Source organism: Xenia sp. Carnegie-2017, unplaced genomic scaffold (assembly GCF_021976095.1).
Source record: "Xenia sp. Carnegie-2017 unplaced genomic scaffold, XeniaSp_v1 HiC_scaffold_13, whole genome shotgun sequence".
In the NCBI taxonomy this organism is placed as follows: Eukaryota; Metazoa; Cnidaria; class Anthozoa; order Malacalcyonacea; family Xeniidae; genus Xenia; species Xenia sp. Carnegie-2017.
Window position 1 is genome coordinate 5,353,704 of NW_025813436.1, and position 12,856 is coordinate 5,366,559.

The window sequence follows — 12,856 nt, forward strand, 5'->3', positions numbered from 1 at the left end:
CAGAGACTGTTGGTAAAGACAGTTGGTAAAGGCAGTTGGTAGAGACAGTACATAGAGAGAGATTGCAGAGACTGTTAGTAGTAGATAGAGACAGCTGGTGGAGACAGTTGGCAGAGGCAGTTTGGTAGAGGCAGTACATAGAGAGAGTTTGCAGAGACTGTTGGTAAAGACAGTTGGTAGAGGCAGTTGATAGAGACAGTACATAGAGACAGTTGGTAGAGACAGTTGGTAGAGGCAGTTTGGTAGAGACAGTACATAGAGAGAGTTTACAGAGACTGTTGGTAAAGACAGTTGGTAAAGGCAGCTGGTAGAGACAGTGCATAGAGACAGTTGGTAGAGGCAGTTGGTAGAGGCAGTTTGGTAGAGACAGTACATAGAGAGAGTTTACAGAGACTGTTAGTAAAGACAGTTGGTAAAGGCAGTATAGAGAGAGTTTGCAGAGACTGTTGGTAAAGGCAGTTGGTAGAGACAGTACATAGAGACAGTTGGTAGAGGCAGTTTGGTAGACACAGTACATAGAGAGGGTTTGCAGAGACTGTTAGTAAAGACAGTTGGTAAAGGCTGTTGGTAGAGGCAGTTGGAAGTGACAGTTGGTAGAGACATTAGGTCGAGAAAGTTGATTGAGAGAGTTGTACTGATTCAGTTGGTAGACAGAGTTGCTGAAGACAGTTCATATAGACGAATGAATTCAAATTCTGTACCGCAACCAAGGCTGCATATTTTGTGTTCTTTATACATTACAGTTTGACAGAATTGTTGGTGATTTCTTATAAAGGACAAATAAACAGTTACATTATCAAGTAAAGTACATACATTTGTTTTGCAATATTTCAAAGATCGACGTTATATGGTGTGCATGTATATACTATGATGCGCACACCTGCGTTGTTGTAATCGTTGAGAAAATTTCCCCTTTGAAATTTCAGTCTACATTATCAAGGCAATGCAGTTTTTGGAGCGCTAATTGATTATAGTAAAAGCTATTTATTTTATGAAAGAAAGTCTGGCAATGGTTGACGTGTGGAACTCGAAATAAGTGTATTTCCTTTTTGTTAGCAATCGCAGCGGAGAGCACACGAAAAAATGTAGTTTTTCATTCCAATCAGTTCTATCCCAAGGTGTCTCCTGTGCTCTTTATTATCCTTCGGCTAGACTTCTAATCCTCGGATCACCTTCTCCTTGCATCACGGGAACATCGGCACTTGGTAACTGTGTTACTCTATGGCGATTGCTCTCCGATAAACCGTACTTTAAACTTGTCGAGGATCAAGCATTGGAATTGAGCAAGGTATTTATCTTGGAACTATCTGGTTCATCCGAGTTCAATGTCTTTACCAGGAGTGATATGATGATGTAATTTGAATTCTTACCCACTCCAGTGTATTATTTTTTATCTTGAGTTATCTGATTTTGAAATTTCACTATGTCATTGACCCACCCCTCTTTAGTGTCTCATCTTTTCATCTAGATGATTCTGATTTTGGAACTTCACTATGTCATTGACCCACCCCTATTTAGTCTCTAATCTTTTCATCTGGATGATTCTGATTTTGAAACTTAACTATGTCATTGACCCACCCCTCTTTAGTCTCTAATCTTTTCATCTGATGTTGAAACTTGCCCTGTTATGTATCATAGTCTAGTGTCTTCATTCGGAGTGATCTTAGTAGTTAAAATTTGTGTCCTAAATAATATATTCCAGTCTAATGTCTTTCATCGTTACGGATTCAATGTTGAAACCCGAGTCTTTACATACTCCTGTCTAGTGTCTTCATCAGGAATGTCTGATGTTAAAACTTGAATCCTTTAATACTCGGGTGTAATGTCTTCATCGGTAGCAATCCAATGTTGAAACACGACTTTTAGTATGCTCCACCAGTGTAATGTTCCCATTGTTACTGATCTGATTTTGAAACTTACGTTGTTATTTTTTCGTCGTTGTTGCTTTCATTAGGATTCATCCGCTAAAGAAACTGCAGTTTTTAGTCCAGTCTGTTGTTCCCTTTTACGACTTGTTCGTACGTATACATCATCATTTCTTTCCTTTTTTGTAGCGTCGTCAAGAATCCGGGATTATTAGCAAGCTTTTACCAGGAAGATCAACCAATAAACAGGTGCCCAATTCAAGCAACTTTCGCTTTTTGAGACTTCAGACTCCGTAGTGTTCTTTTTTGCGATGTATTCTTTAAAACCTTTTTTTGTCTATGGTCGTAGCTAGAACGTTATTTGGTGGTGGTGGGGGTTATTCAAGTATTAGTTGTGCCCAACTGATTTCATTTGAAAGTGATTTGGCTTTCTAAGAAATGGTACAGTATGTGTATGGATGAAGAAGAGTTTTGAGCTTTAATCAAGCAAAATTTTGTTTTCTAAAGCATGGCGTGTGGAAATGAGTTTGTCTCCCGACGGTAAAATGCTCTTGGTTTTACATATCGCTGGGAGATTGGCATTATGGCAGATGCCGTCGATGACGCTATTAGAGAGCTGGGAACGAGATGAAGTAGTGAGTAAATATTGTTTTCAGACAATAAACTGCTCTTTGAACTTCGACGATATGCCTTAACGTGGTGGAACGAAACTCGGCTTTTATGTATTTAAAACCAATGTTCTATTGATGTTAAGCTTACGGATTTCTGTTATTTGGGTTGAGCAATTTAGATGCATGCATAGTCCTTTCAATATGTACCAACAGTATGCGCACTTTTAAAGCCAAGACAAACATTAGCTAATGCAAAGATGTTGTTAAGCGTACCTATGGGTACGCTTTGAAGATCAACATGTAATGTACATTTATATGGAGTCGGTTTTGTTTTTGATATGTTCGCCTTCGCCAGGTTTGCTCGAACGATTGAGTTTTTTTAATTTGGTGCTTTCGCCGCTTCGAGCGATCTTTTGTTGTTTATTTCTTTCGTTGCGCACTGTGCTTCTTTTTAAAAAATGTGTTTGATTGTTTCTCTATTTCTTTGACATCGAATCTTCTAATTTAGCCTGAATACAAATGCGAAGATCTTCATATGGCTGCCAGGCATTCAAAAGGTAAGGACTTAAAGCAATGACGTTGAAACCGTACGAAAACCGAGTCTAATAGTTGTTTTATTATACATTCAATGATTTTGCTTTTTTTTTTGATGTATTTCTTTCAGTTCTGCAAAAGGAGTTGATTTACGATATTGGATGGTGGTCGGATAATGTAAGATTCAAACTTACTGTTATTGTACGCGTTGCATATCAAGATGAAACCTCTGTGTAGTTTAATTGTACTTTGGTTTCATAAACCTTACTGCCCTTAATGTATAATTACGACCCGACTCGTACTTTAAAGACGTCTACAGTTTTCAGCTATTCTTATTTCGTTTAATATTCAGGCGATGATTCTGGCTCGTCGGTCCGGTGCGCTAACCGTCTCGACCGCTGACCGGAGGTGAAATATCACAGTAAAATGTCTCGTGCATTGTCTAGTCTTGTAGGCAAAGTCTTGTAAAACGTGTATTTGATCATCGTAGTTTACGGAACATTTTGGGTCAGTATGCAGAATGGTGTGAACCACTTCCACTGGTCACCAGTATTTCAGATGGAGGATTTTGATTTTGGAGGTACGCAGGTATAGTGTGTCGAAAAATACAAACATGTTGCCATCTTAGTAATGCTTTCATCTGGATCTCTGCGAAAAGCTCTTTACCAGGCCCTTTTATAAGAGTGAAGCACATCATTTGGTTGTCTAAGGCGTCGCTCACCATAGTTAACACGTTTGTCCTAATTGTTTTGTTTTCAGTGCGAGAACAATGTCGTAACATTGAGTCCGGCGAGGAAAAGTGCAATGAATGAGGGTGAACAGGGAACACACGAGGATGACGAAGAAGAAGACGAGCATCATATTGTAACCAAAGCCAGGGAACTTACGAAGCACGTGAGTCTTTGAGGTTTTTACCTTCCAAGACATATCTCTATCTCGATGAATGGAAGCTGTGATAGAGTTGAGAGCTAGATTTATGTGTGGATTTAATTATTATTTGTCAATTTTTGTAGATTTTGTATTTTCTTACGGAAAGTGAGCGATTTCGTTCGCAGATAAGACGACCAAAGTTCGTAGATTTCTGCATAATGTCAGCATATGTTTCTTTCATTTCAATAATAATTATTGGCTGAATATTTGCTTTCTTTTGTAGAATTGCAAAGAAGGTCTATCGATTGCTTTGTTTGCGGTCAACAACACCCGAGGAACTTTATGCAAGAAAGGTATTTAGTTGTTTATTGCATCCAGTTCATACAACCAATGTTATATTTACTTCATGTAAGGAAGGCTTGACATTCCAGTCCCATGGTAAAGGAACCTTGGTAGAAAATATTGTAAGGATGCAATGATTTCAATCGTGAGGGTTTTTCAAGTACATTTTTCATAAAAACAAAAGTGGTTTATTTTAAAGCGCTCATATAAGACAAATTAATTTTCTGTAAAATACATTTATTTTTTTTCATTAATAATAAGCATAAATAATTTTGTAAAATTCTTCGCAAAAATACTGCTCTCTTCAGCCCTAACGTTTTCATAACTGCCTGAGTTTTCATAGCTGTGATAGATACGTGGATTCGCACAAGATCATAGCTACAACGTTACATGGATAACATGCTGCATCAAGCAACGTTTAGTTGAAAGTCTTTACAACACCACCATTCTTTTTTTTATGTTTTTTTCAACAGATGCATGGCAGCCTTGCTAATAAATGACCTTTTTTTCAGATCGAGCTCGAAGAATACGGCGAAGCTTTGGCTCTAGCGCAGTCCTACAACTTAGACTGCGATTTCGTGTATCAAAAACAATGGCGAAAATCTCCAGTGACAGTTTCTAGCATCCATGATTACCTAGTAAGAACAACTCGTGTTCTTTACTACCCACTTCCTTCTGTCTTTTGCAAGGAATTGCTCTTTTCAACAGAGACATATGATTAATCCGAAAGAAAGTTTTTTTGTTATCATTTGCTGTACCCATGTTGTCCGTCTGAAGTTTTGCATTCTACTAAGTGCAGTGCCTCGGAAAATGTCTTTTAGCAAACGACTCTTTTGTTCCATAGAGTAAAGTCACCAAGCGTATATGGGTTTTACACGAGTGCCTCGAGCGTGTTGCAGAAGATATCGACTCCACTAAAGCCTTGTTGAAATATGGCTTGTATAACACTGGACTTCATGTGCTTGCTTCCATGGGCAACATGGATAATCCTTTTCTGAAGGAGAAAGATGATGATGACGAAGTGGAAGCATCGGATGATCGGGAGAACGAGGGGAAATTGTTGAAAACTATCAATTTCAATAAGTATGTCATTTTTCTTCAATAAAGCACGAGTTTTAGTTTTTTCGCCCATCTCTCGATGAAAGGTTGATACCAATGATTTGGAACCTAATCTACTAGATTCTTCACTTGTTCCTGCTGCAAACCAGCATTGTTTTTTTTACAATGAGCCTCTTTTGAATTTCTTTTAAATAATACGCTTATTTCACTGTTCATTTCCATCTCTAAGTGACCTTTTAATTATTCGTTTCAACCAGTTTATCTGTCGAGCAACGCAACTTGTGTCGTTACCGTCTTCGCTTTCTCAAGTACTTGGACCGCCTCTCGACGTACGAGGCGATTCTTGGTGGACCTGCCTTCGCGCACGATTCATTTGACAGCACCTTCTTCACGAACTTTCGCGACAGTAACATTGTTGATGTGGCTGTCGACTTTGCCAGGGTAAGTACTGGAGTTTTGTTGACGTCATTTACCGCCGAATGAATTACTTGTTGATTCTATCGAGTAAGAAAGTGCGGGCTTTATCAATACCATAGGATCACGAGTCAATGTACAAGTGAAATTAATGTACGAATCATTTTATTGTCGATTCTAATTACAATTCAAAAGGTAGTGTTTTTTGAAACATCGCACTATCCTCGAATCCGCAGTCTTCTTCTCCCAATTTAATATCTCTACACTTACACAGCAGTGCTAAGGATGGTAAACACTAACACATTTAGTTATGTTCTAGGATAACGACTGGAATGCTGTTGATTTTTTGCTGACATATCATGGCGAAGATGCGTTGCCTCATTATCTTTCTATCATCTCGAACTTTCCTGAAACTACCAATCCCTATGTTTATAGAACACTACTGCCCGAAGCTGGGTAAGTCTTACTCACTGAGGTAAATAAGATTGCGTTTGTCACTGTATATGTAGGTGGTGATGAATGAACAACAGAGCACAAGAACAGTCTTTACACTACCTAAAATATAAACTAAGATAACGTGTGTCAGTGTAGGTAGTGATGAATAAACAACTGAGAACAAAAACAGTCTTTACACTACCTAAAATATAAACTGAGACAACGTGTGTCAGTATAGGTAGTGATGAATGAACAACAGAAAACAAGAACAGTCTTTACACTAGAAATATAAACTAAGATAACGTGTGTCAGTGTAGGTAGTGATGAATAAACAACTGAGAACAAAAACAGTCTTTACACTACCTAAAATATAAACTGAGACAACGTGTGTCAGTATAGGTAGTGATGAATTAACAACAGAAAACAAGAACAGTCTTTACACTAGAAATATAAACTATAATATAACTTGTGTCAGTGTAAGTAGTGGTGAATGAACAACAGAGAAGAAGAGCTGTCTTTACACTACCAAAAACCTAAGTTTAGATAGAATATCAGTGGTGCGAATTGTCAATCCATTTTTCTCTTTCAAGAATTGATGAAAACGAACCAGAAATATACAAATGGGAGCAAAAAACATGGCGGACACTAGACTGGGTAGAAGACTCCAAATTCTCAAAGATTTGCCCAACGTATGTTGACGTTGATCTCGGGAATAATTTGTATGAAGAAAATGTTAAACTTAAGATATTTAGGTGAGTCTTCAGTCTTGTGCTCCAATACATTTCAATTATATACTTCATGTATAAATTACTACCTGAGTATCTCTTTTAGTGGAGCCTTGGACGCCGTGAAACTAACAGAATGGTTCAAATATCGTGCAAACGAAATTGAGAGATTATCTGGCCAGGTAATTTATCACATAATGATCTGTGGGCAACAAAAGAGAACGATCGTCAATAGATTTTTATGCCAGCTGTCTTACCCTTCAAACCTTACCTTGCGAAGTGCAAAATGTTTTGAAACACGTGACTATTGGTCGCGTGAGTTTGAAACAAGAATCAGATGCTCAGCTTTGCCTTGTACTCCCTGCTGTAACCTGCCGTTTTTTGATCGGACCGCCAGTGCGGTAACCACGAGAGTTGTTGTATAATAACGAATGATTATCTGTGGGTTTTTTCTCTCGCGGTAGTCACGGTACGAAACTATGATCCGTCTTCTTTTTTTGTTGTGGTAGATCGATAACGCTTTACAGTTGGTAAAACTCGGCAAAGAAAAGGGAGTTAAGGTTGGTTCATTGTACTCGTAGATAAAAGAAAAAATCCCTTCCGTTATCTTCACGTTGCTTTGATCAAAATATCGTTTGATAAAACTCTCCAGATATGGATTGGCTTCAGTTCAAATGAACGGCGACAAAGGTTTTAGAGTTTTCCAGCAATTCTAATAATGTCACAGTAATTAAGTTTTTAAGTTTGTCGTATAAGGCGCACGTACCTAGTGCATCGTCGAGTGCATTGATTTACTTTTTACAAGTTCTTTGCCCTGTTGAGCTTTCCAAGTCTTTGCTCTCAAGTTTTGCTCTGCGATGTTTCTATTCCAACAAATAAAGCTTCCGATTAAGATATCAAGAACTATGAACGAGTATTACTTGTCAGTAGGTTATTTTAGTAACTTTACTGATCAAGTTTGAACGTTTTTCTAATCAGACTTTTGGTAATTTTCATCTAGGGATTGAATACGTTGTTGATCGACCTATCCACAATGAGCACTCTCATTTACGAGGTATGAATATGGAAATGTCCCTCTGGTGAATACCCTTCCTATATTTTCGTTCAAGTTGTCGCGTCCCAATTCCAACCAAACACGCGACTATTGCTGTTGTAATAGAGTAATCAGTTTTCTTACCGTTACATTGTACTTCTTTTACCAACAGACTATGAATTTGACTGTTGGTGTGCGTCTAGGGCCATTTACTTCTTTCCACAAAACGCAGCTGTTTTTTCATTGGTTGCAACTTCGGCTATTTTCCCGCCATTCAATTTATAAGTCCGTGTTCCGGCAGTCATATGTGCACGGATACATTTTATAAATTTTTCTTCTCGTGAGTAAGAAAAGATTGCAAGGAAACTCTTTAAACTTGAGGCAACAACTGAACGCTTCTTCTGATATCATTAAAATATGGCTACGCACTTCAAACTATCAAATTCAACAACTACTTCTTATACATTTGTGAGGTATTTGTTATTTATAGTGCCAAAATGAAAGTTCGATTGACTTGGAAACATTCGAAAAATTGAGCAATCTTGAGAAGATGGATCTACTTTTGGCAAAGGTACAAGTCTTGTACCATGATTAGCGCGAGGAAGAAAATAGTCACGCGAATAATTTTCAATGCCGTTTGTGCCACATCTTCAGTCTTCAGATGCAACGTTCGTTGAGGATTTCAAAAGATGGGTCATTCCATTCTTGGACAATGTTGAAAAACAAACACGAGGCGGAAAAATGAAGTTAATTCAGCAGTATATGACGGAAACTGCAAAGGTATGTTTGTACTAACATCACATACATGTTCGTAGATGTAGATCGTCCAGGTTTGTTGAGTCCAGAGAGGGATTGTTGGTGTTGATGTTGACTGCATACACTCGACTCCGAAGACGGGCTACCGTTAAGGATTTCGAAACGTCTGTTAAACCCCAGTACTAACAGTCCTTCTCGGGTCTCTACATTTTACTATTTCATACATGCATGGATTCATCGTACTACAGTCCTTCGGGTCTCTTACATTTTACTATTACACACATGCATGGATTCATCAGTACTTATAGTCCTTCTCGGGTCTCTTACATTTTACTATTACATACATGCATGTATTGATCAGTACTAACAGTCCTTCTCGGGTCTCTACATTTTACTATTACATACATGCATGGATTGATCAGTACTTACAGTCCTTCTCGGTTACATTTACTATTACATACATGCATGGATTGATCAGTACTTACAGTCCTTCCGGGTCTTACATTTTACTATTACATACATGCATGGATTGATCTGGTACTAACAGTCCTTCTCCGGTCTCTTACATTTTACTATTACATACATGCATGGATTGATCAGTACTAACAGTCCTTCTCGGGTCTCTTACATTTTACTATTACATACATGCATGGATTGATCAGTACTAACAGTCCTTCGGTCTCTACATTTTACTATTACATACATGCATGGATTGATCAGTACTTACAGTCCTTCTCGGTCTTTACATTTTACTATTACATACATGCATGGATTGATCAGTACTAACAGTCCTTCTCGGGTCTCTATTTTACTATTACATACATGCATGGATTGATCAGTACTAACAGTCCTTCTCGGGTTCTTACATTTTACTATTACATACATGCATGGATTGATCAATACTAACAGTCCTTCGGTCTTTTACATTTTACCATTACATACATGCATGGATTATCATTATTAATACATCAAATTTGCTCTTTTTTAATGAACTTTGATGATAACCATGCGTAATAACGATAAATGCTCTTGATGGCGGCAGGATTATTTGGGCATGTAAAATGTAAATGTAGATCAAACTTGACCAACCGCATTCGAATTCATTCGGCAGCGTCTGGCTTACTCCCGAATTTTTGCACTTTGAGTATCAGCCGAGGTTATTTTGTTGGCACTCCTTCCTTATCTATTATGTTATTATCGTTATTGTTCTTTATTTCATAGAGCAATATTGCATATCCTCTCAAGATTCTTCAACAGTCCGTTTGCGAGGTGAAAAGTCCAAACTTTTCCATCGAATCACAATGGTTTTCGCTTTCTTTGAAACTAAAACCGGCATTCGTTTTTTACCTTTGCAGTCAAAGGAACCGTTTATTCCCGATGTAGCTCGGCAAATGAAGCTGGCAATGGATTGTATATACCTCTGTCAAAGGTTACACTAGTTCGTAGCTTTCGTATTCTTGAGGAAAGACGATTTCTGCCACCTGATTTAAAGCGTGTTTTGATAAAGTTATCGAGGGAAGGGGACCTTTCTTGAGTTTTTGCTGAGGACATCGCTAAATTAGTAAAAATTTTTGGTAATGGTCATGTTTTGAGGACATCGCTAAATTAGTAAAAAATTTTGGTAATGGTCATGTTTTATATTGCAAACCCCCAAATTAGAAGTTGAATTGTTGCCATTCAACTGTAAATTGCTGTTCTAAAATGTTGATTTTGCATTCCAATGAGAAATTTCGGTAATATAGAATCACACCTTCACATAAAGTAAATGGTTTGAACCCGGGAGTATCGTTAATGTAATGATGATCGTTGATTTGATATTGTTTAACCTTTAGCCATCTTCAGAGTCAATACCGCTAAGGTTGTCGACGTCAGTCAACAACCACAAAAGTCCTTTCTCAGACTTTATACCTGACGATCATCATTAAAACACACCTTCACATGTTGGGCAAAATATCGAATGCTGTTTATTACACGTGATTTTTTCTAGAGAGGATCAACTGACAGCCGAAGAAATTTTAAGACTCTTTTCCATCCTCGTCTGAAGGCAAGATATAGTCATTTGCATTGTCGAGTGTTTCTTCCATGAACTTCATTTCTAATCGAAGCCCATCTTCTTGAAATTTTCCAGGATAATGTCCCAACAGATAATGGCACTGCGGACGAAATTAAGTGAAACCGCTACGTATTTGAGGTAGTTTCTCTGAAACGTGAACGCCAACTGCTCGGAGTTCTTTCGACTCGAATGATTCAAATTTTCATTTATATTTTCTAATTATAGGGGGACGCGTATTTTATGTGATAATGACGTTCCGAAGCCAGTTTCATTCTTGGTCAATTCCAGGGTTTGTCATTTTCCTTTAAATGTTGTTCTATATTTAACTTCATCATTCGACAAAATTTCAATGTTTTGTTTTATTGGTCTGAATTCTAGGCCGACGAGGAAGCAGCTCGCTCGGTAATGACCAATTTATCGCGAAAAGCCCAACACAGGTTTGTCGAAAATCTAGCCTATTTTCCACTTATTTTCAATAATTTTTCGGTTGATATTCCCCGGGGTGATAATTTTTATGTCACACAATGTGTAAAATTATAACATAAGACATAAATATTAATGAGTGCTAAAACATTTTCTTAAAGAAAAAAAGTGTTCTCGGCAGGGCTCGAACCTGCGACCTTCCGCGTGTTAAGCGGATGTGATAACCACTACACTACGAGAACCAGTTGAGTGAAAGGCTGAAATGAGTAAATATTACCCTTCGGCCTTTTTTTGTGCTTCATAATGGAATCAGTTTATGTGCAGACCAGTGAACTCCATATATATATATCTGGAATGATAACTACAATACATTTTATAGATATAAATTGAAGCCAAAGTCCTAGTCTCTTGCGCGGTTTGTACGTCAGTTCCAGTCCTTCAAAGTCGAATTCACGCGGTTTGTACGTCAGTTTCATTCCCTGAGTGCCAAACATACACGGCCACTATAAATTTGAATAAACTGCAAAGCATAAACATATAAACAACATCGACAAACAACACACTAGGCCAACTCTTCGCAAAAGGTTATTTTTACAGCTAAAACTTTACTACAGTGAGTTCGTTGTAATCACAACTTGTAACGAGGAAAAGCCAACTGAAAATTACACTTTTGCTAAAAGGCAATACAATATGAAATATGACGAGAAAATATTCAAGCATAAATTTTTCTTTCGTCGGAAGGTAAATTTTCAAACGGTGTCAGACAGTGTTTGTCTTTTTGTCGTTTCAATGGATTTAAAGATCTGTTTTTCCGAAGAAAGAAACTTGAATATCCAGGTTCATAAAAATGTGAGTCTATAACTCGCATTTTACTTTTACAGAGCGATTGTATCTTCATCGATTTTGATAGTGCTTGAAATACTAAATGGTTGTCATCTCGATATCAGTAATTGAATATCCTTAAAGACTTTGATATGTTTTAAAGGAAACCGCAGCGTAAAAGCAGATCGACTAAGTTCATCATGCTTCTCGATTTATCACTTTGATTCACTTTCCGGGAACCTTTTCATTCCAAAATTTCGTTATTTTTACGCTCTGATCAAGATCCGAACTCTCCATTACCAAGGGACAAATGATTTAAAAATTAAAATGAACACGCGAGAGACTAGAGCCTGACGTGTGATGACGAATGATGACGACAAAAATTTTTTGGCTTCATTTTGGCTTCGTTATCATTCCAGTTATTCAAATGTCTAGTTCACTGGTACTTTCTTAACCGCGTTTATCCATATTTACATCCATGTTCTGTTTTGTCAAATAACATATTTGCTTAAAGTTACCAAGTTACTAATCATGCTTAGCTCAAGCTCTGACTATTTTCTCGTACTAAACTTCTTCCATGCCCCCAAAGTCCATGTTAAACGTCTTTAACCTCCTTGACCATCTCAATGGGATAAGTTGCTGTCAGACATGTTAAATTGCGCCACGAGACTTCTACCTGTATTGTGCTCAGCGTTTGTTATGAAGTAATTCTTCGTAGCTAAAGATTAATATGATTTGCACATTGTTTCCCTCTTCTTAGTTAGTATTTTAGATTGTGTAAAGTCTGTTTTTGTTCGTGATTTACGTCATTATTAATCACACTGACACACGTTTTCTTAGTTTATATTTTACATAGTGTAAAGACTGCTCTTCTCTGTTTTTCATTCATCACTACTTACACTGACATACGTTAT

At 37.6% G+C, this 12,856-nt stretch overlaps 1 protein-coding gene and 1 non-coding gene across 2 annotated transcripts in view; one reads left to right on the forward strand and one right to left on the reverse strand.

Moving 5' to 3' along the window:
- LOC124433281 (neuroblastoma-amplified sequence-like) overlaps positions 1 to 12,856 on the forward strand; it is a 29,341-nt gene that overhangs the window by 3,657 nt on the left and 12,828 nt on the right. Inside the window, 31 exon segments of the mRNA XM_046983042.1 lie at positions 744 to 800; positions 1,057 to 1,288; positions 2,055 to 2,114; positions 2,302 to 2,311; positions 2,373 to 2,500; positions 2,985 to 3,033; positions 3,141 to 3,187; positions 3,363 to 3,418; positions 3,501 to 3,534; positions 3,537 to 3,590; positions 3,770 to 3,904; positions 4,024 to 4,079; positions 4,164 to 4,233; positions 4,735 to 4,860; positions 5,067 to 5,305; positions 5,539 to 5,722; positions 6,015 to 6,151; positions 6,721 to 6,882; positions 6,962 to 7,037; positions 7,365 to 7,415; positions 7,856 to 7,909; positions 8,379 to 8,459; positions 8,543 to 8,668; positions 9,866 to 9,913; positions 10,000 to 10,073; positions 10,632 to 10,685; positions 10,773 to 10,835; positions 10,923 to 10,986; positions 11,076 to 11,134; positions 11,282 to 11,364; positions 12,579 to 12,646. Of these exon segments, the coding sequence (XP_046838998.1) occupies positions 744 to 800; positions 1,057 to 1,288; positions 2,055 to 2,114; positions 2,302 to 2,311; positions 2,373 to 2,500; positions 2,985 to 3,033; positions 3,141 to 3,187; positions 3,363 to 3,418; positions 3,501 to 3,534; positions 3,537 to 3,590; positions 3,770 to 3,904; positions 4,024 to 4,079; positions 4,164 to 4,233; positions 4,735 to 4,860; positions 5,067 to 5,305; positions 5,539 to 5,722; positions 6,015 to 6,151; positions 6,721 to 6,882; positions 6,962 to 7,037; positions 7,365 to 7,415; positions 7,856 to 7,909; positions 8,379 to 8,459; positions 8,543 to 8,668; positions 9,866 to 9,913; positions 10,000 to 10,073; positions 10,632 to 10,685; positions 10,773 to 10,835; positions 10,923 to 10,986; positions 11,076 to 11,134; positions 11,282 to 11,364; positions 12,579 to 12,646 (2,737 nt within the window).
- Positions 11,290 to 11,362, reverse strand: Trnav-aac. Its single transcript has one exon. It is a non-coding gene; the product is annotated as a tRNA-Val (tRNA).